This window comes from Ailuropoda melanoleuca, chromosome 12, assembly GCF_002007445.2.
Source record: "Ailuropoda melanoleuca isolate Jingjing chromosome 12, ASM200744v2, whole genome shotgun sequence".
Taxonomy (NCBI): Eukaryota; Metazoa; Chordata; class Mammalia; order Carnivora; family Ursidae; genus Ailuropoda; species Ailuropoda melanoleuca.
This window is the reverse complement of record NC_048229.1, coordinates 26321508-26348910: the sequence shown is the minus strand read 5'-3', so window position 1 is coordinate 26348910 and position 27403 is coordinate 26321508. Positions and strand designations below refer to the sequence as shown.

The 27403-nt window shown below is 58.9% G+C and overlaps 5 protein-coding genes across 12 annotated transcripts in view; 4 read left to right on the top strand and 1 right to left on the bottom strand.

Annotated features, from left to right (window-relative positions):
- The window catches only part of ZNF580 (zinc finger protein 580), a 13390-nt gene extending 11490 nt beyond the window's left edge, over positions 1-1900 (top strand). Inside the window, exon 3 of the mRNA XM_011233804.2 lies at positions 963-1900. Within this exon, the coding sequence (XP_011232106.1) occupies positions 963-1493 (531 nt within the window). The 3' untranslated portion in view covers positions 1494-1900. The remainder of the gene's footprint in view (positions 1-962) is intronic.
- The window catches only part of ZNF581 (zinc finger protein 581), a 16252-nt gene extending 11488 nt beyond the window's left edge, over positions 1-4764 (top strand). The window contains exons 1-2 of one of the 3 annotated variants that reach the window (XM_034639549.1): positions 2019-2215; positions 2922-4764. In XM_034639549.1, the coding sequence (XP_034495440.1) occupies positions 2941-3537 (597 nt within the window). In that variant the 5' untranslated portion in view covers positions 2019-2215; positions 2922-2940 and the 3' untranslated portion in view covers positions 3538-4764. Of the gene's footprint in view, positions 1-2018; positions 2216-2325; positions 2464-2921 lie in introns of those variants that run through there. The other 2 variants (XM_011233803.3, XM_019807135.2) reach the window with 2 other exon arrangements.
- A 728-nt stretch (positions 4765-5492) lies between these two features.
- Positions 5493-9627, top strand: CCDC106 (coiled-coil domain containing 106). 3 transcript variants are annotated; one of them, XM_011233802.3, is made up of 6 exons: positions 5494-5760; positions 6403-6478; positions 6631-6738; positions 6833-7009; positions 8143-8355; positions 8793-9627. In XM_011233802.3, the coding sequence occupies exons 2-6, from the start codon at positions 6448-6450 to the stop codon at positions 9107-9109; spliced, it is 846 nt and encodes a 281-aa protein (XP_011232104.1). In that variant the 5' UTR covers positions 5494-5760; positions 6403-6447; the 3' UTR covers positions 9110-9627. The 3 variants fall into 3 exon arrangements, with proteins under 3 accessions (XP_019662699.1, XP_011232104.1, XP_002926436.1); XM_002926390.4 differs by having other exon boundaries at positions 5495-5756; XM_019807140.2 differs by lacking the exon at positions 6631-6738 and having other exon boundaries at positions 5493-5756.
- On the bottom strand, positions 9617-10643 carry LOC117795292. The gene is made up of 2 exons (XM_034639547.1): positions 10088-10643; positions 9617-10002 (listed from the first exon to the last, which is right to left on the bottom strand). Exons 1-2 carry the CDS (start codon positions 10607-10609, stop codon positions 9832-9834), a joined length of 693 nt encoding a protein of 230 aa, XP_034495438.1. The 5' UTR covers positions 10610-10643; the 3' UTR covers positions 9617-9831.
- Positions 10644-12397: 1754 nt separating this feature from the next.
- On the top strand, positions 12398-26877 carry U2AF2 (U2 small nuclear RNA auxiliary factor 2). Of its 4 annotated transcripts, none has more exons than XM_034639529.1 (12): positions 12399-14037; positions 14282-14417; positions 15181-15225; positions 15521-15624; positions 15946-16097; positions 17380-17496; positions 17640-17778; positions 22342-22421; positions 22504-22626; positions 22922-23020; positions 23245-23493; positions 26127-26877. In XM_034639529.1, exons 4-12 carry the CDS (start codon positions 15603-15605, stop codon positions 26259-26261), a joined length of 1116 nt encoding a protein of 371 aa, XP_034495420.1. In that variant the 5' UTR covers positions 12399-14037; positions 14282-14417; positions 15181-15225; positions 15521-15602; the 3' UTR covers positions 26262-26877. The 4 variants fall into 4 exon arrangements, with proteins under 4 accessions (XP_034495421.1, XP_034495420.1, XP_034495422.1 ...); XM_034639531.1 differs by having other exon boundaries at positions 12401-14037; positions 22922-23008; XM_034639530.1 differs by lacking the exon at positions 15181-15225 and having other exon boundaries at positions 12398-14037.
- The last annotated feature ends 526 nt before the right edge of the window (positions 26878-27403 follow it).

Below are 27403 nucleotides of genomic sequence, written 5' to 3'. Positions count from 1 at the left end.
GGGTGGGGCCCGGCTCGGTGGGAGCCGGGGTCGGGTCGGGGGGGACTGGAGGGAGCGAGGCCCTGAGGGTGCAGCGAGAAGGGGGACGGGGGACCCCAGGCTCTGGGGTTACCGAAGAAGGCGGACCGAGGAGCGGGCTGGAGGGATGGAGAAACAGCGGTGCCAGATGCACCCCGAGGGGAGAGGAAGGGGGCTCCAGGGACCCCGGTGAGGGTAGCGGGGAATGGGACGAGGCCCCCGAGGGACACAGACAGAAGAAATACAGATGTCGTTGACTTGAGTCTAGGGGCGGGCAGAGGGGGGCACCCCTGGGGCGCATTTCGAGGCTCAGGGTGTGTGGGGTCCATAGAAGCAGGCAGTTGAGGCGTCCTAGGGATGTGTGCATGAGATCCAGACAATGGGTCCGCTAGGCGAGGAGGAGGTTGAGAGTCGGTGTGAAGTGTAGGGTCAGAAGAGAGAAGCCCAGAGTGAAAACTGACGTTCTGGGGGTGTACCAAGGAAGGAATGTAAGCGAGGCCACGCTGTGTGCAGAGATGGGGAGGTCTTCCAAAGAACGAGGCTGCTGGGCTGGCCCCCCCAGCTGGTCCTGGGAAGACGAGAAAGTGAGCGACCCCTTAGGAATAAAAGAGACCACGAAGCTGTAGAGAGGAAACAGACTTGGAGATTGACAGGCTGTGGGGGAGTTGGGGAGAAGGAAAATGGCAGGATAGGGACCCCTGGCCTGGCCTGGCCTGGCCCGGGGGCTGAGAGGGAGCCGCAGGAGGAACAGCAGGGCTATGCCGGCTCACTTGGAGGTGTCCTGGGAGCGGCTTGGTGGAACCAGAGCCGTCTGGCCTAGAGTCGGGTTCTTTTTTTCAGGAGAGGTAGGTCAGTGGTATCGAGGGCCTAACAAGCAGTGGTAATGGGGACACTTTCCCCCAGGAAGTGGCGATTTTAATGTCTTTCCCCTCCACTGCTCCCAGCTGACACCCCAGATGCTGCTGCTGCCGCCTCGGCCACCCCACCCTCGGTCCTCCTCCCCAGAGGCCATGGACCCACCGCCCCCCAAGGCTCCCCCTTTCCCCAAGACGGAAGGCCCTTCCTCCACTCCATCCTCGGCCGCAGGGCCCCGACCCCCGCGGCTGGGCCGCCACCTGCTCATCGACGCCAACGGGGTCCCCTACACATACACAGTGCAGCTGGAGGAGGAGCCCCGGGGCCCGCCCCAGCGCGAGGCAGCGCCGGGAGAACCCGGGCCGCGCAAGGGCTACAGCTGCCCAGAGTGCGCTCGCGTCTTTGCCAGCCCTCTGCGGCTGCAGAGCCACCGCGTGTCGCACTCGGACCTCAAGCCCTTCACGTGCGGCGCCTGCGGCAAGGCCTTCAAGCGCTCCAGCCACCTGTCGCGGCACCGCGCCACGCACCGCGCCCGTGCAGGCCCGCCGCACACCTGCCCGCTCTGCCCACGCCGCTTCCAGGACGCCGCGGAGCTGGCGCAGCACGTGCGCCTCCATTGAGTTCCAGACCCTCGGGGCCTCTCGAGCCACACAGCGTCACGCCCACACGAGCTCCCTGCCTCTCCGAGGTTCCTGTCTTACCCGGGGCTTCAGTTTCTCCATCTGTCCAAAGGGAGAAACACCATTCCTTCCTTACCTTCCTGTTTAGCTGTGTGATGTAGACCAAGTCGTTGCCCCTCTCTGGGCCTGGGAGCCGGTCTCGGAACTGGGTTCCGGACCGGCTGTGCTGTGTGAGCCTTTGCAAGTGACATAACGTCTCTGAGCCTTGGGCTTCTACTCCGAAGTGGTGAACGGTTGAGTGCGCGGAAGATTTGACAAAAGAGCACGGCACGGTCTGGCTCACTTCTGTATCTCTCCCTTTCCACCCACAACCCTCACTCCTTCCTCAATAAACATTCCGCACTCCACTTTAGGGCTTTGATTTGCGTGTGTGTGTTGGGGGGTGGGCAGCGCGGTGGGAAGGGGCAGCCAGGACCTTAGCACCTGGGAACCTTCCTCTCGGCGTGTGTTTCTGGCCGGATCCGTTTCCCGAAGGCCCAGGCGCCCCGCCCCCACCTTCCTCCCCTGAACCCTCTTCTCCGCGCCCCGGTCCGGTCTCCTGTTACCGGTGCCACCCGCTCCCGGGGGACACCCAGAGGCGCCCGTCCCGCCACCACCTGCGATCACGGGGGTAGCCCGGGGCCGTTCCGGAGTCGCCCGGACCCGAGAGGCTGCTGCACCGGGTACGGGGGCCGGGAGGCGGGAGGGAGCGGGGAGCGGGCCGCGAGAGGGGCGGGGCCGGGAGCGGGTACCTGAGCGCTGGGAGGGGAGGGGCCGCTGTGGGGGCTCCTGCGGGCACCGCCCCGAACTCGCGGAGCTGGGCTCCGAGGCCGAGCCGCCGACCGGGGGCGGCGCCCTAGAGAGCGCTAGGACCCAGAAAGAACTTGGGAGGGGAACAGCTGGATGGGCGTGGACTAGAGAGAATCTAGAGGTAGCCGGGCTAGGAGGGGGGCACAGGGGTGTTCAGGGAGGTTGTTGGATGGCGGGTCAGGACCCGCGGATCTTAACGTGGCAGCCCGTTGGAGGCCTGGGCGAATATGGAAGGGGTAGACCAGGCTTCTGGGTGGAGTAATAGGATGGGCGACACCCAGACCCGGGTCAGGGGCGTGGAGAGCCGAGAGAGACCTGCAGGTCTAGGGGGCGGGGCCGGAGTAGAGGGGCGTCCAGGCACCTGAGGAGGGTACAGAGGAGGAGGACAGAGCGAGGTCAGGGTGTGCCGGTGCTTACAGTGTGTGATGGACCCTAGAAGCTTTACAGAAGGTCACAGAGACCAGGGACGGAGGCTGGGGGATGCACAGGTTCTGCGCAGGGTATGCGGAGGGTAAAGAACAGAGCTTGTCAGCCAGCTTCCCTCCTTCATGTAACCTCATACTCTGTCCCGTCCACCAGGCCTTAGCCACCCCTCCGGATGCTGGTGCTGCCGTCGTCCCCCTGCCCGCAGCCCCTGGCGCTTCCCTCTGCAGAGGCCATGGAGGCCCCTCCCTCTCCGACAGGCAGGTCTCCAGAACCCGGACCCTCCTCCTCCACAGGACCTCCCCAGACTTCCTCGTCTCCGAGGCCCAACCACTACCTGCTTATTGACACCCAGGGCATCCCATACACTGTGCTGGTGGACCAGGAGTCTCAGAGAGAGCCTGGGGCAGATGGGGCATCAGCTCAGAAAAAGTGCTACAGCTGCCCCGTGTGCTCCCGGGTCTTCGAGTACATGTCCTACCTGCAGCGACACAGCATCACCCACTCGGAGGTGAAGCCCTTCGAGTGTGACACCTGTGGGAAGGCATTCAAGCGGGCCAGCCACCTGGCTCGGCACCACTCCATTCACCGGGCCGGCGGCGGGCGACCCCATGGCTGTCCGCTCTGCCCTCGCCGCTTCCGTGAGGCGGGGGAGCTGGCCCAGCACAGCCGGGTCCACTCGGGGGAGCGCCCATTTCAGTGCCCCCACTGCCCCCGTCGATTTATGGAGCAGAACACGCTGCAAAAGCACACTCGGTGGAAGCATCCGTGAGCCAGGCTGTGGGGTACCCCAAGGACCATGGGGTTCTGGGGGGAGCCTGGCCTCCTGCCACCCTCAGACACCCGGCCAGTGTGGAAGGCTGGGTTGCAGCCCTGGACACAGACACACCTCCTGCAAAGGCCAAGCCCTGCCTGAAGGAGGAGCCCACGAGTAGCCTTCGTGTTTTGGAGCTAAGACGGAAACAAGACCTTAACATTCGCAGAGTGGAGCCCTCCAGCCTCATGCTGAGCCGACTGGAGATGTGGGGGGAGAGTTCTATGTGTGGAAATTCTCCAGCCTGAAAAAAGTGGTTGGGAGCCATCAAGAATCTGCACCAGCTTCCCGAGGCCTCCATGCTGATGCTGGGGGAAGGGACCCCAGACCTGCCTCCCAACCCCCAGCCAGGGCCTGAGACTGGACACCCAGTAAACACCTTTCCCATTTTGAGCACTTGAGATTTGTTTTTGGGGACAGCGGCTTGGCCTGCCTGCTGCCTAACAGGGAGACTCAGCAAGTGCCTGGCCCACCTCTTTTTGGGCAGAAGAACAAATCAGCCATTTCTTCTCCGCAGAGAGGGAAGGAGCTTCCCATTGTCTGACCTCAAATAACAGGAACAGCGCCCTGATCTTGAGCTTAGACTATGGCCAGGTGCTGGGCTGAGCATCTTGCACGGGTCACACCAGTGCAAAATGCTTGGCTTACCTGGTGAGGGGTGGGAAGGTTGGCCTCTGCACTGGGGTCAGTCCTAGCGTGGCTCCTCAACGTGCGTCACCTAGGTGGCGTGTTTTTACCCCCCCCCCCCAAAGCTAGGATCTATTGTAAGAAACATTTTATTTGGCAACCCAGTATAAGATACACAAAATATATGTGAAACAAAACTTAAACAATACTGAATCTCTGCCATGCGCAGTCCACTTTTTCTTGCTCTTGCCAGTTCTGTTCCATTATATTGAATTCCCTGCCCATGAACTGTAGTTTGCAAAACACTGATCTAGGGCAGGTGCCTCCCCCTGGACGTTTTGACCCAGCCTGCAATTTATTTGTAATGTGAAGCAGGTAGGACAGGAGGGTGGCCACAGCTTTCTGTGGTCTAAGTGGTGGAGACATTTAAAGTCTCCTTCTGCAAGGTTATAGCCCTACTCTCCAAGGGTTGGCAAAAATTCCAGTAGCAACTGGTGACTGGAAGGAGAGGCAGGGAGCTGAGCCGGAAGCTGAATAAACATCTTCTTAATGAATTTTCCTTGCTCGTCTGTTTTGTGCCAGGCAGTGTGCTGGGCCTCATTTCTTCTTCCGACCTCTTTTTGGGCGGAAGAACAAATTAGCCATCTCCACTCCCCAGGGAGGGATAGAGCCTCCCACTATATGACCTCAAATACCACTGCCAGCGCCCCGATCTTAAGCCGAGACTATGGCCAGGCGCTGGCCTGAGCGTTTTGCCTGCACCATATCATTACATCCTCACAAGGAACCTAAAAGGGACCATAACCTCCCCCACTTTACAGGTGAGTAAACTGAGGTGGGGTTGGGGGGAGGGCGAAGGAGCGGCTCAGATTGGGTCTGAATGCTCCCACGCCAGCTCATAATCGCTGCCACAGGGGTGGTACTGGTGGTGTTCCAGGCCCCCATTTTCAGGAAGGGTAACTAACCCCCCCTACCCTCCCTTGGTCCTAGGAACTGTGCGTGCCCTATGGTTGTGCTGGTGATGCACACATGCTGTGGGAGATGAAGGGGCAGGTTGCGGGGGGCCGTGTGGCCAGTTCCCAGGGTACCGTTGAAAAGCACTTTCCATGTGCTTCAACTTTGCTGGTTGTCTCCTTCCCTCTCCGGGGCCCGACTCGGTGCGTCGCCACCCACCCCGGGGACCCCCGAGCCGCCTGCTCTCCAGGAATTGGGAGTTTCTTGACGTTCCCTGCCCGGGCTTCGCGGAGGGCGGGGTAGTGCTGCAAGGGGCCGTCGCGCAAGTGCAGCCCGCGCCTCTACCGCAAACGGCGGGCCTCACCTGGGGCCGGAGGCTCCCGGAGGAGCGCACCGACCGGCGGACCGGGAAGTGCCGGCGTCCCTGCCCCCTCCCACCGGCCCGCCACCTGGCCCAAGACTCGCCGCCTCTGCCGCCCCGCCCGCCCGCGGCAGGTGGGCGCTTCCCTCCACTCCCCGCGACACTTTGCAGACGCTCCCCGGCGCCGGGCATGGGCGCCGTCGCTGTCGGTCCCCTAGCCGGATTCCGCGCGCGGGTGGGTGAGCGCGGGGCTCTGGCCCCTCCGACCCCGGGCACCTGTGGGCGGGGGGTGGTGGCCGCATCTGTACCCGCGGCCTAGTGCATCTCCCGCCGGGACCCCTGGCCAACATCGCTCCCCCTCCCACCCGGGGGACAAAGGGCGGGGGCGGGGGCGCATCCCCACGCGTGACCTTCCCCCGCACTGCGCACGCGCCCCGCCCCCTCCACCACGGGGGAGGGGCCCTGCTCGCCCACACGGGTGCGGGGGAGGCGCTGCGCGTGGGCTGGACCCCCCCACCCTATGCCTGGAAGTTGGGGCATGGTCCCCTCCCCCTGCGCCTCTCGTTTCTTTTGGCTCCGAGGTGACCCGTGATGAGGGTCCGCCCTATCCAGGCCAGGATGTCTCCTCTCTTTCAACCCCGCGGGGAACCCACTCCTCCTTCCCTCAGTAGCTCGGGGTCTGGGCCCCCAGCCCCCTCATTTCCTAGGAGCCCAGGAGTTTGAAACCTCAGTTGTCCTCCCTCAGTCCTGAGGGTCTGGGTCCCCTCCTCCCTCAGACCTAGAAGTCCCGGCCCTCAGCAACCCCCCCCCCCCAGTCCTAAAGAGTTGGGTCCTACCTCCCCTGGGATGTCCCTCCATCTGTGGCTGCCCTTTCTGTCCAGTGCCCCTGAGGCGCTAAGCTGCCTGGGTCCTCCGGAGGCCACGTCATGAATGACCGAAACAGCCGGAGGAGGACACGTGAGGAAGCTGGGACCCTGCCCCACCCTTGGTCCCACCACTGCCCTGCCCAGCCCATCCCTGCCCTTTCCTCCCCAGGGCTGCTGTGGTTGGGGGCTGGTCTGAGGTGCCTGGGGCCTTCCCTGGGGTGACCCCTGGCCTCTCCCCTCCAGTGAAGAAAGACGATGAGGCCTTCGAGATCTCCATCCCCTTCGATGAGACGCCCCATCTAGACCCACAGATCTTTTACAGTCTGAGCCCCTCTCGGGGAAACTTCGAGGGTGAGCTGGGGGGAAGGCTCGGAGGGACCCCAGTCAGCTGGGGTGCAGGGCCCTTGAGGCCTGGGGTGTGACCAAGGTTCCCCGATGTCCCTAGAGCCTCCGGAGGCCGCATCCCCGACCGTGGCCCTGATGAATGGTGTCAGGGCCCAGCTGCACATGGCCTTGGAGAGGAACTCATGGTTGCAGAAGCGTATCGAGGACCTGGAGGAGGAGAGGGACTTCCTGCGGTGTCAGCTAGACAAGTTTATCTCCTCTGCCCGCATGGATGCAGGTGAGGTGCCTGAGGAGCTGGTCCCCCGTGTCTCACTCCTGGGCCCTGACACTCAGCTCTGGCCCTTCTCTGGGATCTGGGACCCTTCTCACCTACTCTTATCCTCTGGTGGCCCAGTGGGGGTCTCTCCCTACTCCTGAGGCCGTCTCCAGGACCCAAGCTCAGCTTCCTTCCTGCCTGACTCCTGTCACTGCTGATGGGCAGAATCCTGTGGCCATCGCCTGCCAGGGATAGGGCTTTCCTTTCTCAATCTTCACACCCTTTTTTGGAGAGTACCCCTTCTGCTCCCTTCCACATGATGTTCAGCCCCTGGCTGGCTCCCTCCCAGGACCCCATAGTCCCCTGTAATTCACCAGACAGCCTGGGCAAGGGGTCTGTGTTTTCAACATGTGTTATTGGGGACCCCTCTGTTCTGGAGCCACCTGTGGCCTGGGTTGCTGGGACCACCCATTGTCTCTCCATGCTGATGGGAACCTACCTAGGATGGTTGGGCCCAAGGCCTTCTGGACTTTCTCAGTGAGAACCCCAACATTGGACCTCCCCCCCAACCCACCTTCTGGAGGCCCCTGCATCAGAGCGTCGGCTGCTCCCTCTCTTCAGGTGAAGGTGGGCGCCTGACTTTCCCAGACCACTAGACCCAGGGCCTGGCATTTCTCTCAGGGTCTGGACCCCCCACCCCAGCCAAGGCCTTGTTTGCTTCCTAGATTTTTAGAGTCTACTCTTGCAGAGGTCCCACTGAGTCCCCAGAAAACCCCTCCTCCACCGTGGAAGCCTATAGTCACAGACTCTCTGAGGTGTCTGGTCCTGTCTTGGTTCTCTCAGCCCTTCCCCCAAATCTCTTGCCATAAAGTTTTAGGAGTCAGAGGAGCGTGAACCCGTGCCCCACCTGTGATCTCTGCTTCCAAGTCCAACCGAGTGCACTGTCCTCAGCCATCTTGCTGAGGACTACAACATCTATACTGAATTTTCTGTTGGTCTCCTGGGGGGTGCCAGCCCCAGTTGAGGCCCCCTTTCCTGGGGACCTGTGTGTGATGTGACATCTGTGTCCATCTTGCAGACAGCCCCTTGCTTCCTCCTCCCTCCTGTTCTGGAAGTTCATGTGTCCGGGTGTCCCTCTCTCTCCCTCTCTCCAGAGGACCACTGCCGCGTGAAGCCTGGGCCGAGGCGGGTTGACGGGGACAGCCGGGGTGGGGCTGGGGGTGAGGCCTCAGACCCAGAGTCAGCGGCCTCCTCGCTCAGCGGAGCGTCTGAAGAAGGCAGTACCATGGAGCGGAAGAGGCAGAAGCAGAAGGGAGGTGCTGGCCGGAGGCGCTTTGGGAAGCCCAAGGCCCGGGAGAGGCAGCGGGGTGAGCCAGACGCACGCAGGGGGTGGGAGCTCAGGGGTCTGGGCTGGGGGCTTGGTATGACCTTCAAGGAGGGCCTCCCTTCTCCCCTAGCCTAGTGTCTGTCCAGTCTCCACGTGTGGTCTTACTTTGCAGCGCACCCTCACCAGCCTTGCCATGTGGGGTCTCAGGGCCTCAGGCTCCTCATCAGTCACAAGGGGAGGGGTGAAGCTCAGCGGGGCTGGGAACTCCTCCTCATCTCTGGGCCTGCCTTCACCGATTTTCCCACTTGCCTCGCTCTGTCTCCATGTCTCCCACCACCTCTTGACTCCTCACCCCCTTGTCCTCTGGATCTCCATGTTGTTCTCCTGACTTTTCCTGTCTAGGGTTCCCTGTCCTTTTTCCATCTCTGCCTTCGTGTCCATGTCTGTTCCTCATGTCTCTATGCCCTGGCCCTGCAGTGAAGGATGCAGACGGCGTCCTCTGCCGCTACAAGAAGATCCTGGGCACCTTCCAGAAGCTGAAGAGCATGTCTCGGGCCTTTGAGCACCACCGAGTAGATCGCAACACGGTGGCGCTGACCACGCCCATCGCGGAGCTGCTCATCGTGGCCCCGGAGAAGCTGGCGGAAGTGGGCGAGTTCGACCCTTCTAAGGAGCGTCTGCTCGAGTACTCGCGTCGCTGCTTCCTGGCCCTGGACGACGAGACCCTCAAGAAGGTGCAGGCTCTCAAGAAGAGCAAGCTCCTGCTTCCCATCACCTACCGCTTCAAGCGGTGATCCTGCCACCTGGCCCAGGACGCGTCCTTTGGCCCCCACTTCCCTCCCTCGTGCGCCCCTCCTGGCACCGGGCAAGCGTGTGCATGAGTGGTGTGCTCCTCCAGGGGGCCCGGGGTGTTTCTGCGTGTGCCTCGCCTGCTGCAGATCCCCACTCCCGGTCCCCGGTATATAGATCTGGTCCCCTCCTTGCCTTTCACGGTCCTAGCACCCTCCCCTTCCTCTGCATTCCCTGGGGACCCAGTCTCCCAAGAGCTATCGCCCAGGGGTCGGTTTCTGCTCTTTCCCAAACACTGGCACCCCTCCCAAGCGAGCTGCACCGTCCTGCCCTCACCGGGCCCTTCCTCCTGGGGACACTGCGAGACTCTCTGCGGGGCTAGGCACTGTACATACCCCGTCTCTACCCCCAGCCCCGAGGAGAGGCTGGCCCACTCTGCCAGGAGCTCCCCACCCGCATTCCGGACGAGAAAGAATTATTCAGAGAATTTAAATTAAACAGAGACGATAAAATTTGGAGTAAACTAGGCCCGGCCTCTTCTTGGAGGGGGTGTCCGTTGCCGCGGAGACAGTGACGGGGGCTCCGGGTTGTTCCACCGAGCGGGCGGTCAGGCAGGGAGCCGGAGCTTGGGGAGACAGGGTGTAATTAGCACCCCCGGCAGCAGGGGCGGGAGGAGAAGCAGCTGTGCCCCAGGGAACTCGGAACACTGCCGGCGGGGCTAGCTCGGCTAGAGGCGCGGCGGCAGGGGCCGGGACTCAACGACCGCTAGCGGGAGCGACCGCGGCGAGGGGCAACCGACACGTCTGGGCCGAGGCTTCCACGCCCGTCCGCCAGGCGGCGGTACTGCCAAATTACTGGTCTTCAGGAAGTGCCTTCTACGTCTCCTGCTGCGCCTGGGCTGCGGGAGGGGAGCGAGAGCGCTTACGCGGTTGCTACAGCAACCAGGAGAAGGCGGCTGTGCTTAACGGTCTGGAATTCAGTACCTTTCCCGGAGTAAGGGAAAGTCTCGCGCACGCGTGCTGGGGCCTCTGGAACCCGCTTGCCTCCCGAACGGTGAGAAACCTCGCCTCAGACCGACCTCTACGCAGGCGCAGAAGCCCATCTCGCCCCCCTCCTCTTCCACTCCGCGCAGGCGCACAAAGCCGCGCTGGCAACCTCCGCAGCGGCCGCGCACACCCTTCACCCGGCTGGCTGCTTTTGTCTCGCGCAACCTTCTTAGGCCCTCCGCGAGATCGGCCTTTCTTTTCCTCCGCTCTCCCCACCCGGAGAGCCAGGTGCAGAGAGCCGGGACCCCGCCCTTTCTCTGTATCCCTTCTCCTGACCAACCTCATCTCTGTCCTCCCTCCCTTTTTGGTTTCCGAAGCCGGAAGGAGCCGAAGCGCCGACGGAAAAAACCGAAGCTGTGTCCCGTGCGTGAGGCCTTCCCGAAGCGGTGGCGGAAGAAGCCGAAGTTCATCGAAGGGGAGGAGTGAGTGCACTGCCCGGAAAGAGCCGAAGGTTGGCATTGGGTTTAATCCTCTGGCTGGATCCGAGAGCGAGCGCTGGAAACCTTCAGAAAGTGCAGAAGCCCGGGACGGTTAGGATTGTCGGAAGTAGCCGATTGCTTGGATAGGGCCGGCGGCGAAGAGCGGGCAGAATCTGCGGGAGCAGCCAAAGACTGGGGCGGTTTGAATTGTCGGAAGAAGCCGAAACCTTGGGGGGGGGGCTGGGCGCAGAGGAACGCGCGAACCTACGGAAACACCCGAATGTTGAAGAGCTAGTTTACGAAAAGTTACGATAGCCTGGGAAGCCGGTGAAATCCTCGTTTCGGGTGTTTTCGGAAGCAGCCGAAGCTACCGCTCCCGATTCCCTCTACGGCCAGGAAATAGCCGACGCTATTTGGAGCCAGGCTTNCGCGCCTCGCTCACGTGACCGCCCGGCGTGCCGCCGCGCGCGGGAGGGGAGGGGGCGGCGGGCGCGGGTCCCGGACGCATGCGCGGCGGTCTTCGTGCTGCGCCCCACGTGGTCCGCGGCGGAGGTGGCGCGGGCTGGCTGGGTGTTTCTTCGCGGAATCCCCACGTCCTTTTCTTCTTCTTCTTTTTTTTTCTTCTTTAAATAATCTGAAAGGAGGTTGTATGTGTATCAAGTCCCGCAATGCTTCCTTTCTTTCCCGCTGCCCCGGCACTTCCGGTTCCGGCCGGGCCCACGGCCCTAGTCTCCACGCCCCCTTTGTTCCAAAATGGCGGTTGCGAGCGCCCCTTCACGTGGGCGCCGGACGAGGGGACCCCCGCGCCGGGGCAGCGAGCGTGCCGCGGTGTCCCTCGTGAGAGAGGACACGCGTGCGTCCTTCTGACGCGGGCGTTGGAGTTCCGACGCCCGCAGCGTGGAGTGTTAGCTGCTCGTCGAGGCGCGTAGACGTGGTCTCAGCCCTTGTCAGCGCGGGCGGGAGGAAGCTGAGGCTTGGGGTGGGCGGAAGCACGTTCCTCTCCCCCCCAGCTGGGGCCGAGGGGCGTGGGGGCTGCGGGGTGTCAGAACGAGGACAGGCAGTGGACGCTGTGGCGATCCGTGTGCTGGGGCCGGGAGGGCGGGGAAGAGGCCCTTCTTTTGAGTGCCCGTGCAGCCCGGCATTCTTGGGTTCTAACACCTGCTTTGTTGCCCGGCAGCCGTGCTGCTTTAAGATTTCTGTGTCCGTGTCTCCCGTGCGTTTGTGGAATTGAGCAGGATGATCGTACTGATAGTTGGTGGTTAAACTGAGCGCGTGCTAAGTGCTGGGCGCTTTGCTAAGCTCTTTGCAGTTTTTCTGAGTGGATCCTCGTAAGAACCATGTGAGGCTGAAATGATTTCCTTCCTTTTGCAGAGGAGGAAGCAGGCTCAGGAAGTTTTAACGCTTTCCCAGATCTCAGTTGGTAAGAGGCAGAGCTGAGCGTACATAGGGTAACACGTAGAAATGTGTGTGGCGTGGGGCTTGGTACACACGAAGTGCCTACCTAATAAGCGATGTGTTTTTTGTGAAGTTATTGTTAGGGTGATGCTGCACTACGAAGTGGAGAGGCACATCTTCATTCAGGTGGTACCGGCAGGAAAGGTGCTTTCCAAATGTCATTCTGCCAAGTCCTCACACACCTGGGGTACATGGGACCTTTGTTTCAAGGACGGTTTGGCTGTTTTTGCGTGATTTCGCTCCGTCAGTAAGCGGGAAAGCTGAAATCCACCTCGAGTCTGGCTGGCTGCAAGGCCAGGTGCCAAGAGGCCCGGCTGCCAGGTGGAGCTGATGGAGCTCCTCCTCGAGGCACTTACTTGCAGGTATGTTGTCTGGTTTCTCCCTGGCACTGGGAGGCCAGGCCCTCGGCCCTGGCCTGAACTCTGGGCTGGTGAAGCTGTCCCACAATGCGGCCACAGCATTTTGAGCAACTGCAGTTCCTTTTATGTTTTCATTTGTCGTGGATCTGTGTGTGTTGGGAGGCAGGAAGCTCTGTCCACGTGTTGCCCTGCCTGTGGATCCTTGTCTCTGTGGGCCAGCATCTGCGCTTCAGCCCATGCCTAGGGCACGTGTGTCCCTAGAGAATTAATTTCTTTGTCTGGTGGCAGGCACCCAGCAGGCATCACTGCTCCCTCTGTGTTGGTCCCTCTGCCTGCTCAGAGCCTCAGCCTCAGGGAAGGTTCTTGGGGCCCACAGCCTGCTCATCTTACAAGTGTGGAGCCAGAGGCCCAAAGCCCCAGGCCGCAGCTGCTCTGTACCCAGTGCCATGCCTCTTTGCCTATAATTTCATGTTGCTTCAAGTCTCTGATTTATTTTTTGTTTTCTTATGTTTATAGAGATAACAACATTGTTACTAGTGATTCTAGGCAGACCCTTGAGTGTGCCCAGGTGTCTAAACTGTACTTCTTAATGCCACAGGGTTCACCTTCAGTCTTCATGCTCTTCTTGCTTTTGCCATGGGCAAGTTACATGACCTCCCGGGGCCTCAGTTTCCCTCTCTGTTATTTGGGTAGAAATGTTTTTCCTGAGCAGTAAGGATCGAAGGCTAGTGGGGCTGTTGAGTATGAATGTGTTTTAGGAGCATTGCTGTGTTTGCTGCTCTGTTTTTTTCTGTTTCCGAGGTGCGTTTTTTCTTGAGTTTTAGTGGTTTTGGAATTGAGATTTATTTACAGGAAGTTCACATTTAAAGTCTCGGACGGCATATGAGGTAAAGTAGTAAGGATGAGGATAAAGTCCACTTTAACACTCTATTCTTATTGCCTCTTCCTGCCTTTCTTCATAGACATGGGGTAGTGGAGGAGTTGGGGGTGTCTTTGAACTAAGGAATAAGGAAACGCACTGTGATGTGCTGGTGGTTTGGTCTGCACCTCCTTCCCAGGGCAAGAGGTCTGTTGAGTGGAGGTTTCTGTGGTTTTACGGGCAAGACTGTGCCCTGTTCCTATTCGTCACCCCTGAGGCCAGTGAGGGGGCTGAGGGAGCCAACTGGGGGCTGGACCCCAGTCACTGGCTTTGAGGGAGTGTGGGCAGGATGGGGTGGTTTGGGATACCAGCTTGCGAGGGGTAGTGGGCAGGGCACACTCCTCCCCTAGCTCCTGAGGCAGGGCCAGGCACCTTCTCTTTAGCCCACATTCAGAAAGGGGCACCTCCCTAGAGGAGGGCATCTTGCGTTCTTCACCTGGTTGGGAAGGGACCGTCGGGTGTCCTGGCTTCCTGGGGATAGCAGATCTTGCCTGGCACCTGACCCTGGGGCCTGATGGTGGGGCTGTGGGTGCCAGCTGGTTGAGGAGGTCTTTCCTGAGGGGTCGCCAGTTTTCTTCATTCAGGAAAACATTATTGGGTCTCTTGATTCCCCAGCCTCTAGCCCTGCCCCTCTCAGGGACGACCCTGGGGTCAGGCCCCTCAGCCCTCGAGGGGGACCAGGAGCCAGCCTCCTCTGTCTTCTCTGGCTCCCCAGCTCCTCCTGAGCATCCTCAGGTATCTTACACCCCGGGGGCATTTCCAGGCCCTGTCCCCTCAGGTAACCAGCTCCCGTCCCCTTGGTCCCCCAGGGTCCCTGGACTCACTTGTGGACCCAGGAAGCCTGTTATCTCCCCATCTCCATTGAGTCCCTTCCCCTTGGGGGTGGCCTCCCTGGGGCTCGGGGCATAGCCACCAGTGAGTGGGTGGGCTGGGCCGCGTCCTCCCTCAGCTCATTCTCCTCCCCCTCGCCCTGGCCCAGAGCGAGACAAGGAAAACCGGCACCGGAAGCGTAGCCACAGCCGCTCTCGAAGCCGGGACCGCAAGCGCCGGAGCCGGAGCCGGGACCGGCGCAACCGGGACCAGCGGAGCGCCTCCCGGGACAGGCGGCGACGAAGGTACCAGGGCTTGGGGACCCCTGGCTGGGCACAGGTTGGGGATGGGCCAGCCTGTGAATGGGGTGTCGGTGTGCTCAGACCTTGTACTCCTGGGACTCTGGCTTCTCTCTGTGTATCTGGGGGAGGGAGTCTGTTGCTTGTCTGTCTTGAGTTAAGATTTTTTTTTTTTCCCACCCTGTTCTGGAGGTTTTTTTTTGTTTTTTCCCCAGTTTCTGGTGGGTTGGTGAGGGCAGTAGGTTCTTTATCTTGGGGTGAGTCTGGAGTCAGGGTGCTCGACTCTTGTTTCTTCCTTCACGAGGCCAGTCCCAGTTCCTGTCTCTTAGGGCTGGTTTCTTTTATTTCCACTCTTTCTATGGTTCTCTGTGGGATTGTCTTCTGGGGGCTGTACTTTGCCTCCTGGGAAGAGGGGGTTCTTGAAGTGGGGCAGTATCTCTGATCCCTAACTGCATTCTGCTCTTCTAATGCTTCTTTCCTCCGTAGATTGCTCTCTCTGTTTTCTGTCCCCTTAGGTGAGGAAGGGCTGGGTAGGTGGAAGTCCTCCTGCCTCCCTCCATCTCAGTTTCTCCAAGTAGAAAGTGGTCTGTGTGGCCTTTCCTTCCTTTCTCAGTTCCTCTTTCCTGGGGTCGGAGGTTTGAGGGGAACGGCAGGGCTGAGGGGGCCTGCCCCCAGCCCTGGGGCTCTGCGCCCTTGGGGAGGTGTGGCATGTGGGGAAGACGAGGGTCCCCAGTCACCCTTCCCCATACCTTTCCCTCCCACCCCCCAGCAAACCTTTGACCAGAGGCGCTAAAGAGGAGCACGGTGGATTGATGTGAGCTTCTCTTCCTGACCCTTCCACCCTGATGTCCACTCCCTTTGCCCCCCCCCCCCACCCCCGGGTACCCTGCCCTTGTCCAGCCCCAGCCCAAGCACTGGGGAAGAGATTCCACTTGCCTTGAAACCAGCACCCTCCCCCCAGGCCTGGGTGCAGCCCTGACCCAGATCCTCTCCCTCCTGGAGAGCACTGCACTCCTGGTGGGGAGCTGAGGGGAGCCTGGGGTGCTCACAGGCCCACCTTTGGTCAGACTGAGGTCGTCCTGCCCCGCTCTCCCCTCCCCCCTTCCCAGTCGTTCCCCCCGCCATGAGAAGAAGAAGAAGGTCCGTAAATACTGGGATGTACCACCACCTGGCTTCGAGCATATCACCCCCATGCAGTACAAGGCCATGCAAGGTAGGCTGCGGCTGCTGCCTCATTAGTTAACAAACTGAGGGTGCTGGGTGGTTGAGGGAGCAGGCTTTGATCTGGTGGGGGGTGACGGGGTAGTAGGATAAGGTTTGTGTCCTGGGCTTCCTGGTTTCTGGCCTTTCGACCACCACCGAGGAGATGCTGCGAGACTCCCATGGCGGAGTGGGGTTGAGCCTCCCTCGGGCTGGTCCTTGGGGAGCTGCCCTCCTGTGGCTCTCTGGGTGTGCAGTGGGTGGAACCTGAACTGGGCAGGGGGTGTGGACGATTGCCCTGCTGCTGTCTAATCCTGCTGTGCTCTTCTGGAAGCTGCGGGTCAGATTCCAGCCACCGCCCTTCTCCCCACCATGACCCCTGACGGCCTGGCTGTGACCCCGACGCCGGTGCCCGTGGTCGGGAGCCAGATGACCAGACAGGCCCGGCGCCTCTACGTGGGCAACATCCCCTTTGGCATCACTGAGGTACTGCCCGCCCCCTGCCTTTTCCCTGCCCCTACCCTCTCCCCAGTTCCCCCCACCCATTCCTCCCCTTCCCTCCCTTCCCTCCCCCAACCTGCACGGGTCAGACTCTGCTCCTGCAAGGCCCCCCGGCCCCCTCCCAGACGGACCGATGGAGTTGAGCCAGCCAGGGGCCGGGCTGGGGGTGGCCCTCTCCCTCCCTCCTCTTCCCCTCTCCCGTCTCCCCTCTCCCAACCTCCTCCAACAGCCCAGGGATCAAACACACACATAACGAACCTACGAAAATCCATGAATCCGTATCCGTATCGAGAGAGACAGAGAGGGAGACTCGCACGCGTGCGCGCACGCCGACACACACACACACACAGACGCACGTTCCCCTCAGATTTCTCTGACACACCTCTGGTTCTCTGCCGCCTGTACCCCATCCTCTCCCTACGTCCCTCCCGTGGTCGCTGCTCTTTTGTTTTTGGTGGCCCTGACCTCCCCAACCTTCCCCACCGCTCCTCTCCCCTCCCCTCTCCCCAACCCCTTCCCGTGGCACCCCGAGAATCCCGAGATCAAAGAGTTGTTTCCATTTCTCTTTAAAGTGAAATATTGTGGGGCTGAGATCCCTCGTAGCAACAAAAAGTTTGCTACCGTCGTCGAAGGCAAGTAAGGTCCATTCTGACTTTCTCAACCTGCACTTTGCTACGTTTGATAAAGCAGCCCCCGGACTCCAGGGCCAGAAAAAAAAAAAAAAAAAAAAAAAAAAACTCTTTTCCCCTCCCCTCCCGCCCACCCTCCCTCACCCTACCCTCCTTCCCTACCTTCCCTATCCCTTCCGTCCTCTTTTTCTCTGACTTGGTGCTCTCTGTTCCCGCCTGCTCTTTCTTTGCTGCTTTCCTACCACTTTCCTCTTGTTGCCGTTGGATGCTTTTTCTCTCACATTCCATTTTCTTGTTTTCTATTTCATGCTTTTTCTTTTCTTGTCGCTGTTTCCGTGCATTTTTCTTGAACGATGTGTCTTTGGTTGGGGCCCCCGTGGCCCTCCCCACACTCCTGGCCCCTGGCTGTCTGTCGCTACTGCCTCCTCCCCGTTTTCTCTCATTTTCTTCTGCCTTTGTTCCTACTATTGATCTCTATGCCCCCATCCCTATTCCACTGTTCCCTCCCTTCTTCCACCTTTCCCCAACTCCCTCCCTTCCCCTCACCCCCAAACCCCTCTGTGTCTCCCTCTCTCACCCTCCCCTCCTCTCTCCACCTCCCTTCCCCCGCCCCCCCCTGTCTCCTATTCCCTCTGCAGGAGGCCATGATGGATTTCTTCAACGCCCAGATGCGCCTTGGGGGGCTGACCCAGGCCCCTGGCAACCCCGTCTTGGCTGTGCAGATTAACCAAGACAAGAACTTTGCCTTCTTGGAGGTGAGCCGGGTGCATGGCGGGGTCAGGAAGGCATGTGTTCCTCCTGGCGGCAGTACCCCTGCAGCAGCCCTTGTTCCCTGGGGCCTTTCTGCAGGCCGTTGTCCGCTGGGCTCCCTGACCCTCGCTGCCCCCTTCTCTTTCAGTTCCGCTCAGTGGATGAGACCACGCAGGCCATGGCCTTTGATGGCATCATCTTCCAGGGCCAGTCACTGAAGATCCGCAGGCCTCACGACTACCAGCCTCTGCCTGGCATGTCAGAGAATCCCTCTGTCTACGTGCCTGGTGAGTGGGGGCCTTGTCCCCTCCCGTCTCCGGCCCGGCTGGAGATACTTGGGAAATGGTGTGAGAGCTTCTCGTCCATTTCCCCAAACGTTTGGAGCTGGGCGCTCTCCCCACTTGAGTTTGCACAGTGGCCGTGGAATGTGTTGAGGGAGGTGAAGGGCTTGCAGCCTGACTGTCATTCTCGCTCTTGGGCCTTGGCAGTTAGCGTGAGCACGAGCAGTCAGGCTCCCGTTGTGGGGCTGGCAGCTGGAGAGTCCCTCATTTTTTTGGTCTGGGTGTTTCTCTTGTGCTTTGGGCCATTCCCCGCAGCCGTGTTCAGTAGTATTCTGGGTTGGCAGAGAGCATAGCATACCTGGGGTCGGCATGCTTTTCCTGCAAAGGGTAAAATGGTGAATGTCTTTGGCTCTGTGGGCATAGCGTCTCGGTCACGGTTCTGTTGCGATGTGGCTGCTTGCGCGCAGCCTCCCGCTATCTAAGTGAATGGGCACAGCCTTGTCGTTGATGGATGCTGACTGGTCAGTTTCATACATCATGCACATGCTGTGCAGGGGCCTTGAAGAACCCCTGACTGTACGGAAACCGACAGCAGCCTGACTCAACCTGCAGGCTGGTCGCTGTCTCCTGTGGAGAGATGGGTATAAGCGAGGATTTGCGTCTCTGTGAGGCCCTGTTGGGGTGCAGGGAGCAAAGTGGACTTGGAGGAGCCAGCGCTGTAGTGGAGCTAGGGGGCCTGGTTCTCAGGCCCCTGGAATTCATCCAGGAAAGGTAGGTGAGCGCTGGTGCTCTGGGTGTGGGGGGAGGAAGTAGTAGAAGGTGGGATTCCAAGGGCAGAGGCTGTGCCCTGAAGGGCCCCTTTTAGAAACCGAGTCCACTCTTGGCAAAGTGGTGGATGTGGAGTCCTAGAGGGGGTGGCACCTTGGGACTGGGCGCTGGTTCCCTGGGTTGTTTCCAGTGTTTCCCACCATAGTAATTTGGTCGGTTCGGCGGATCTCTTGAATTCTTTCAGTGGCTGAGGTGTCACACATACTGACATGCTCTAAGCACACAGCCGGATAACGTTCTTTGTGGTCACACATCTGTGGGACCGTGTCCCAGATGAAGCCATGCAACATTGTTTTGTGCTAAGTAAACTTTTTAAAAGATCTTATTTATTTTAGAGCACGTGAGGGGATTGGGGGGAGAGAAGACCTGGAGCAGACTGTGCACTGAGTGCAGAGTCTGACGCGGGCTCGATCCCACGACCGCAAGATCATGACCTGAGGCAAAACCAGGAGTCAGGCACCTAACTGACTAGGCCACCCAGGCACCCCTTTGCTGAGTAAATGTAGTGTGCTTTAAGTAGTTTTTCATTACTTGAGGACCCTACCCACTTGCTGAAGCTTACTGTGTCAGGCACTGTCCCAAGTGGGCTCTGTCCATCATGGTAATTTTTTTGACAGCCAATAGTACAAGGTCAGCGAGTGACAGCTAGGGGGCCAAACGTGGCTAACAGCTTTTTTTTTTTTTTAATAGTAGGCTCCACGTCCAACGTGGGTCTCGAACTCATGTACTTAAGCAAGAGGTGCACGCTCCACCGACTGAGCCAGCCAGGCGCCCCCTGCCTGTGTTTTAAATAAAGATTAATCAGTACAGAGCCCAGCCCGCTCATTGCCTGTAGTCCATTTTGTGCAGCAGTGCCAATTTGAGTGACAGAGACCCTGTGGGCCACAAACAAAACGTTCGCCACTCAGCCCTTTAATGATGGGTTTGCCAGCTGTCGTTGTGGATACTGGGATCCCATTTCATTCAGGAGGAGAGCAAGGCAAGGGCATGATTAGTGGTCTCCCTGGGAACGGAGACCTCACAGATCCAGGAACAGCTGCTTTGGATCGTCTTCCCAGAGTCATGGGCCCCTTTCTAGAGGTGGCTTTTGGTGTGATGAAGCCGCTGGAAGATCACTTATTGCTCTTGCTTTGGGATTTGCCCGCCCAGAGAAGCTGGAGGGTCTGCAGTACCAGTGCCTGGGGGGGCCTGCTCAGTTCTGGGAGTGTGGTGGGAAGTGGCAGTGGCATTCTGCCTGCAGGTTAAGCATCTTCTGGTCGATTTTTCTTCATAGTAAAGCTTCTGTTTTCGTTTAAAAAAAAAAAAAGGTTATTATATATATAAGGAGGTTAAAGGGGAAAAGCATGTGATAAAATTGAGCAGACATTCTTGGTTAGAAGAGGAACAATACAGGAACCTGGAAGGCGACTCTCTGACCTTGATGGAGGCGTGTTGCCTAAAACTAAACACAGATCACCTGGAATTGTGAAACCTTAAATTCATTCCCACTGAAGTCAGGCCTAGCTGTCCAGGACTGATGGTGGAATCCTGGCCCTCCATTTAAGACAAGAGAGAAATGGGGTGGGGGGGTGTAAGGGAGAGCCAGAGCTGTTTTGGAGGCAGGAAAGCAGAATAGCCATTCACTGTGTGAATTCAGCTTAGCCCTGAGCACCTGCCCACCGCCATGCCAGGCTCCCTGCTCAGTGCAGGGTCGAGTCCCACTCTCCCTCAGCAGGCTCCTGCCAGTAGGGCCTCACCCCTGTGCACCCACTCCCTCAGGAGAGTTTTCGGCCAGGCCCAGTGGGGAGTGCCGGTAGGAAGAAGTGGTATTCCAGGTACAAGAAAAGATTGCTCAGCCGTTGGGCGTCCAGCATGTCCGGCAAGGAGGTGAAGCCTTGGAATTGAGGAGGAGAGGTGTGTGCTGGATGGCCCTTCTGAGACAGTAGATGCCTGGTCAGGGAGGAACCTGCCTGTTGTGTTGGGAGAGGAGGTTGCCAGGGGCTTGATATTCGGGCACCAGGAACTGGTTTGTATCACCTTTTCTGGTTGTGTGACATTGTGTCGGTCGTTGCCCCCTGCTTCAGAACCATCGTGCACCCAGGGTCTGCAGTACTGGCCTGGCCTCAGGCCCCATTTTAGGTGCACGCTCCCTGTGGGTTCTCGTCTTGCGTTGTAGGTGTTTCATAGACGAGAACACTGAGGCCTGGGGGAGCCTCACTTGGTGCTGCGCCCAGATGTGAACCCAGGGAGCCCGACCCTGGTGCCCTGAGCACTGTGTGCTTCTCTGGGGTGCACGGCACAGCAGGTTCCGGCCTGGGCCCGCTGGCTGACGTTCATCTGGCTCTGCTACTCCCCTACTGATGTGACGAAATTGCTGCCCCTGTCCTAGTCTGCCATTGGTCAGAGTGATGGTGCCTTAGCTTGCTGGGAACTCCCTGTGGAGTCATGGGTGATAAAGGGGCCCTAGAGATCTCTTTCTGCCTGTATGAATCCAGGGTAAAACTACTTTTTCTGCCTCAGTTTATTCTGTTACTATGGATAGGGATTTGGAGAGTACTGAGGCAGTAAATTTAAGGAATTTACCTGCAGTGCCTGGCCTGTGGCCTCTGCTTATCCTACCTTGGACGTGCTGGATCTCCATGGTCTGCACACCCCTATGGCCCCGTCCTGGTGGGGCTCAGCTCTGGTTGTTGCTGAAGCGGCTGGGGTGGTGGTAGGAGAGGGTGCACCCTTCTTCGGGTCCAGTGACTCAGTGTCTGATGCTTTCTCCCACCCTCCATCTTAACTGTCTCTTTCTAGGTCAGGTGGAGGTGGGGAGGGGCCCCCTTGGTGTGGACTGTTGAGGCGGGCCAGGCCTCGCCGCCCCTGGTAGTGGGCTCTGACCTTGAAAAGTTCAGAACTGGTCAGGCTGGATGGGTGGTGTTTCTCTAACGTTGAGTCCCAACAGCAAGCTGGGGCTCTGGGTAGCTCATAGCTCACAGGAGGCCTCCAGGAATTGAGTGGCATGCTTTTGAAGCCAGTGGGACCAACGGGCTGAGCCACCTGGCAGGCACTTGTCTCTGAATCCAAAGTTGAGTGGAGACGACTGGGGTAGAGGTATAGTGGTCATTAAACCCACTTAGCGGACATGAGTCCCCTGGAACATCCGTGCTGGCTCTGTGGTCAGGGTGCTGAGTAAACTGGGCACGTCTCTGCCTTTATGGACCCAGAGCAGCAGGTCTCCGATTTCACACACAATAGGATAGAGATGGAGTTGTTGGGTTTTTGTAGTTGTAAAAAGTATAGGACTGCAGAGAAAAGGACCAAAAGTCTCAACGGGAGACCTGTTGTGAACGTCGGGTGGTAGGAAAGGGCTTGGATTTGGGGTCTGACGGAGGAGGGAGTTGGGTGTGTTATCCTGATGCCTCAACAGTAGGGTGAGAGCCAGACATGACCTGCTGCGGTGCCAGGTTTGGGTGTGTCTTTGTGGCCCCTGAGCGGGGACCTTTGCTGCCATGCCACGCTGGTGTCTGTCATGGCATATCCTGAGGAAAGCTGTTAGTGCGAGTCTCAGAGGTTGTGCGGGTTTGGGAGAGAGCTGTTCTCTGTCAGTGGTTGCTGGGCCTCCGTGGCTGGAGTGGGTGGGTGGGTGGATGGCGGAACACCAACCTGTTGTTGCTGCATCAGGCGTAGTGGGCCTGTGCCCAGGCTCTCACCCTAGGGTTCTGGGTAAAAAGACCTTGTACTGGAAACCAAAGCCTGTCTACTTCCCTTTTTCCCCAGGAGTTGTGTCCACCGTGGTTCCGGACTCTGCCCACAAGCTGTTCATTGGGGGCTTACCCAATTACCTGAACGATGACCAGGTAGACCCCTCGCCTCCTCCTGGCTTCTCCCCTCCCAGTCTTTGCCCAAACCAGCCCTGACGGAGTTGCGGCCCCGCCGCAGGTAAAAGAGCTGCTGACATCGTTCGGGCCTCTCAAGGCTTTCAACCTGGTCAAGGACAGCGCCACGGGGCTCTCCAAGGGCTACGCCTTCTGTGAGTACGTGGACATCAACGTTACAGACCAGGTGAGCCTTGGGTCCCTGGCACTGCTGCATCCACCCTTGTCTCTCACCCTGCTCCGTGTCCACACTGACATCTTCCCTCCTTGGGATGGGTGGGAGGAGGCCAGCCTGCAGCAGGGCCCTGAGTTGGGGGACTTGGCCCCTTTCCCTTCCTTTCCCTTGGTTCCAGCTCTTTCCAAGCTCTGCCCCGCCAATGCCCGGCTCTGGGGTATTGGGGCTTGGGGGGAGGTGTCAGTCTCCTGGCCCCTGACCCACACCTCTTTGCTGCGCCCCCCCACCCCTTGTCCTCCATACACAGGCTATCGCGGGGCTGAATGGGATGCAGCTGGGGGATAAGAAACTGCTCGTCCAGAGGGCAAGTGTGGGAGCCAAGAATGCCACGCTGGTGAGCCCCCCGGCACGTCATCTTCCATTGGCTAGAGGGACACCTGGGGGTGGGGTGGGGCTGGGTGGGGCTGGGAGTGGGTCCCTATAAGCTCTGGGCTTGGCTTTCCTGGGCGCCGCTAAGAGTGGACACCTGGGCCTTCAGGGGCAGGGCGTGGTTTTCTCTGGGTAGGTCTTTGGGGGTGCTCTGTGGTCTTGGCCATGACGGCCCTGCCTCCCCCCTGCTTTTCCCCACAGAGCACCATCAATCAGACCCCGGTGACCCTGCAAGTGCCGGGGCTCATGAGCTCCCAGGTGCAGATGGGCGGCCACCCGACTGAGGTCCTGTGCCTCATGAACATGGTGCTGCCTGAGGAGCTGCTGGACGATGAGGAATACGAGGAGATTGTAGAGGATGTGCGGGATGAGTGCAGCAAGTATGGGCTCGTCAAGTCCATTGAGATCCCCCGGCCTGTGGACGGTGTCGAGGTGCCTGGCTGCGGAAAGGTGTGCATGTGTGCATACCCCCCCTTCCCCCCAACATGCATGCGTGTACACCACTGCTGTGACCTAGATGGGTGTGGGGGGCCCCCCTGGAGCGTGGCCCTGCACCTGTGCTTCACAGCTTGGCTCTGTCGTGTGACTTGAGGCACGTGGTTTGGTTTTGTCTGTGCAGTGGATAGAAAAGTGCTAAAAATAGTCACAACAGCAGCAAACCCGCCTGCCTGCCAGGTACTCACTAAACTCACCTGTGCGATCCCAAACTCTACAGCAGCCCTGTGGGCCCTTCCTCAGAGGTTTCAGGGCACATGGTCAGATCTCCAATTCTTGCAGTCTGATTTCCCAGCTCAGTGAGTCGTGTCACTTCTGGCAGTGTGCCAGGTGTCAGCACTTCGAACCCTCCTTGGGATGCAGGGAAGGAGGGGGGGTGACTTAGGTTCATCTAACCACTCACCTGTGATTCAGGCCTTTAAGCAGGGCAAATCTTGGAGCCAGCCTCGTCGAAGACAACATGTGGGCTGCCTCAGGTAGCAGGTAGAAAGGAAATAGAATTGCCCTGGATGCTGTTCTTAGGAGGGTCAAGAGGTGGCATTAAGTAGGCCCAGGTGACATCAGGTTATTCCAGTAGGCAGGTAGGGTCCTGAGCAGGGAGCCCAGTGAGTGTAGATCCCCTGGGGTCGGAGCCTGGTGTGTTTGGGGACAGTGATGAAGTGCGTGTACCCTAAGCAGAGAACAGTGGGAGATGAGGTCCGAGGTTGGGAGGTGGGGCCCAGTACGGCAGATCTTGTAGGTCTGTGTCTAGCCCTACAGAGTGGGGTTCTGCAGGCTGGAAATACGGAGGGGGCAGAGGTGCTGGTGGTATGATCTCTGGAGCTTTGGGAATTAACAGCTTGTGGTCAGCTGGTTGGAAGGTGGTGACTTGATTTAAAGTAGCGGCAGGAGGGTGGAGCGAATTCGGTAGATTGGAGAGACCGGTTGGTTACCTGTGAATACCCAGAGGCCGGTGGTTGATTGGGGTGTGCTGGAGGGGGAAGAGGAGTCAAGCAGAGATGTGTGAAGCTGTGAGCAGGACAGATCTGCGTTCCAGGCATGAGGTCTGATAGAAACTTAGGTGTCATCAGCATACTGATTCCCACTTTGGTGTCAGTTGGATGAATTTCCCCAGGGAGTAGTGGAAACAAGTGTCAGGGGCCAAGGGACAGGGCTGGGGGTGGTGGTGAGGCGGCGATGGGCAGCATTTCCTTTCTCCTGACCCTGTTCTCCTGCCCAGTCCTCACTGGTGTGGTGTGGTGGAAGCACCCGCTCCTGGCATGTCAGTTGCGTTCAGCGCCGTCATGGGTGCTGGGACGGAGCCTGGCCCCTGAGGTGCCGAGTCAGTATTTGTGGGAAGGATGAAGGGGAAGACCTGCCTGGTGTCTGGGATCATCTTGTTTTGTTTGTGAACTTTGTCGTTCTTTTCAAACATACACAAAAATATGAGTATCGTAGTGAAACACTACGGTAGGTCATTTCAGTTCTGTTATGCCATATACACATTCTGGTGCCCCGTGACCCAGCTTCAGGTTATCCGTAGCTTGTCCTTAATTTCTGTATTTAGCTTCCTAGCTTGCTTTTTCCTGAAATAAAGCATATTTTTCTAATATCTGAGCTACAAATATTTGGGGCCTGCTAAGTCTTGCTTTGAGGTCTGTGCCGTGCGCTTTTGGATGCGGAGCCCCATTCCCGGCCTCTACTCAGTAGATGGGGGCTCCTCCTGCACGGTAGCAGTGCACCCTCTCCTTTGTGACAGCCCAAAACATCTCCAGACATTGCAAAATGTTGGGTGGGGACACGTTTGTGCTGGTTGAGAACTATTGCTCTCAACTTTTGACAGATAACTTCTAAATAATTGTCATGAAACTATAATACCATTATTACATTAACTAAATTATCTTTAGAATTTACTTAAAATTTGTGTTCAGATTTCCCTGCCTCACATGTTTTTTTATACTTGGTCTAAGTATCCAAACAAGGATCCATGCAATTTTATTTAGAACTTCTTATAACAGTTGCAGATACAATGCTCTTTTTTTTTTTTGCAAGCTATTTTGTTGAAGCAACAGGGCATTTGTCTTAATAGAAGTCCCATATTGCGAATTAGATTGGTTTCATCCTCCCCCTCACCCACTCCTGTAAACTGGTGGTTCAAACAAGATGAGAAACTAGATCAGGTTTTTTTTGTTTTGTTTTGTTTGAGTCAACCCAGGTTTGAATCCTAATTTCTTTGTCTGTCTTTTGGGGAGAACATGGCCCTTGGGCAAGCTTGGGGAGCACCCAGTAGGGGGTGTGGTACAGGGCGACTCTGAACACAGGTGCCCTCTTTCCTTGGGGAGCTTGCTGCTGTCCCGTGTGGTTCTCGGTTCCAGTCACTCTCCCATGCCTCCACTAGGCTCTGGCTCTGTGCACTATTGTTCTTTGATCCTGGGGTTCATTTGGGTGAATGCTCCCAGACCTGCAGCAAGGCCCTGTCTCTTCCTCCCCCTCCTGCAGATTTCTGGGTTTTGGGCAGATGCTGCCTGGTTGCTGTGGCTGAGCCAGTTAGTTTATCCTCAGAGGCTTGAGGCCACCTTGCCTTCCCAACCTGTCTCTTACTCCCGCAGATCTTCGTGGAGTTCACCTCTGTGTTTGACTGCCAGAAAGCCATGCAGGGCCTGACGGGTCGCAAGTTCGCCAACAGAGTGGTTGTCACAAAATACTGTGACCCCGACTCTTACCACCGCCGGGACTTCTGGTAGAGGTGGAGGGGGAGGGTAGGGGCAGGGCTGGCTGGGGGCTTCTCCCCCTCCCGCCCCCCCTCTTTTCCCCCTCTGAAGAAGATGGGCAGAGGAGTGACAGCCGAATGACAGCCGGCAGCAACTGGGAATGGCAGCAATTGGGGTGGGGTGGGGGTTGGGGTGGGGAGGGCAATGGGGAAGTGCGCGCACAGGCCCACACAGACACATGCACCCACAGACACAGAGGGAAGGGGTCGGGGTGGGGAGGGGGTGCACAGCAGGGCGGGGTAGGACCCCAATAGCCCCTCCCCAGAACAGCCTCTCCTCTTCTCCCTTCTACCCTCCTTCTCCCTTTACCCACCGTAGAAACATAGTGTGTTTATATTTTATGGCCAAACTATTTTGAATTTTGTTGTCCACCCTGGTGCCCTGCCTTCTCCCTTTCCAGGACCACAGCTTCCCTCCTCCTGGCCTCTGGTTCTTCCCCCGGTGCCCTCCCCGGTTTCTTACGTAGTTGACTCTCCTCTTTAGTCTCCCTGACCTGCGCTCCAGCCCCGTGGCCCCGTCCCTTTCCTCTCTGTGGCAGTTTCATATTTGCTAAGACGAATTTGCTCATTAAACATTTTGTTGTATTTTACTTTACGGAGCTGCTCTGTGTCCGGTGTGTGTAAACGCCCCGCCCCCACTTCGGTCCGCCGGGGCCCTGCCGGCCCTGACCTCTGGCCCCGGCGCCCTTGGCGCGCCCTACGGGGCACACCCCGCCAGCGTGGCTGCCTGCTCGGCTCCGGCGGGGGGCGTGGCTGCGCGGAGGCTGCGGCGCCAGACCGGCTTGCGGGGGAAGGGGACTGGCGGCCGTTCTCCCCACCCCGGGAGGAGGGGCATCTCCAGAGCACCGCGGGGTGGTGGGGGCGGAGTGGCCGCGCGGGCTGGCGACGACGGGGTCCCTTCCCCGCCTTCCTCGGCCGCGCTTGTCGGCACGCCTCTCCGAGGCCGGCACTTGTCCGTCCGTGTCCCTCGGGGCCTCGGGGTGGTGCCCGGCCGCCGTGGCCGCGCGCCGGAAGTGACGCTGCAGTGAGGGCGGGCGGGGCTGCGGAAGCGGCGGCTGCGCAGGCTCGCTGCGGGCGTGGCCGCCGGCAACAGGCGGAGGGCGGGGCGAGCCGCCA

Bases quoted from the DNA above. Each gene is read 5' to 3' on its own strand.
- CCDC106 (XM_011233802.3), top strand. From the start codon at position 6,448: ATGAATGACCGAAACAGCCGGAGGAGGACAC. The intron at 6,479-6,630 runs GTGAGGAAGCTG...TCTCCCCTCCAG, and splicing joins AAACAGCCGGAGGAGGACAC to TGAAGAAAGACGATGAGGCC. The intron at 7,010-8,142 runs GTGAGGTGCCTG...CCCTCTCTCCAG, and splicing joins CTCTGCCCGCATGGATGCAG to AGGACCACTGCCGCGTGAAG.
- LOC117795292 (XM_034639547.1), bottom strand. From the start codon at position 10,609: ATGCCAACCTTCGGCTCTTTCCGGGCAGTGCACTCACTCCTCCCCTTC. The intron at 10,003-10,087 runs GTACTGAATTCC...CCCCTCCCGCAG, and splicing joins TTTCCCTTACTCCGGGAAAG to CCCAGGCGCAGCAGGAGACG.
- U2AF2 (XM_034639530.1), top strand. From the start codon at position 15,603: ATGCAGTACAAGGCCATGCAAG. The intron at 22,627-22,921 runs GTGAGCCTTGGG...CTCCATACACAG, and splicing joins ACATCAACGTTACAGACCAG to GCTATCGCGGGGCTGAATGG. The intron at 23,021-23,244 runs GCACGTCATCTT...TTTTCCCCACAG, and splicing joins CCACGCTGGTGAGCCCCCCG to AGCACCATCAATCAGACCCC.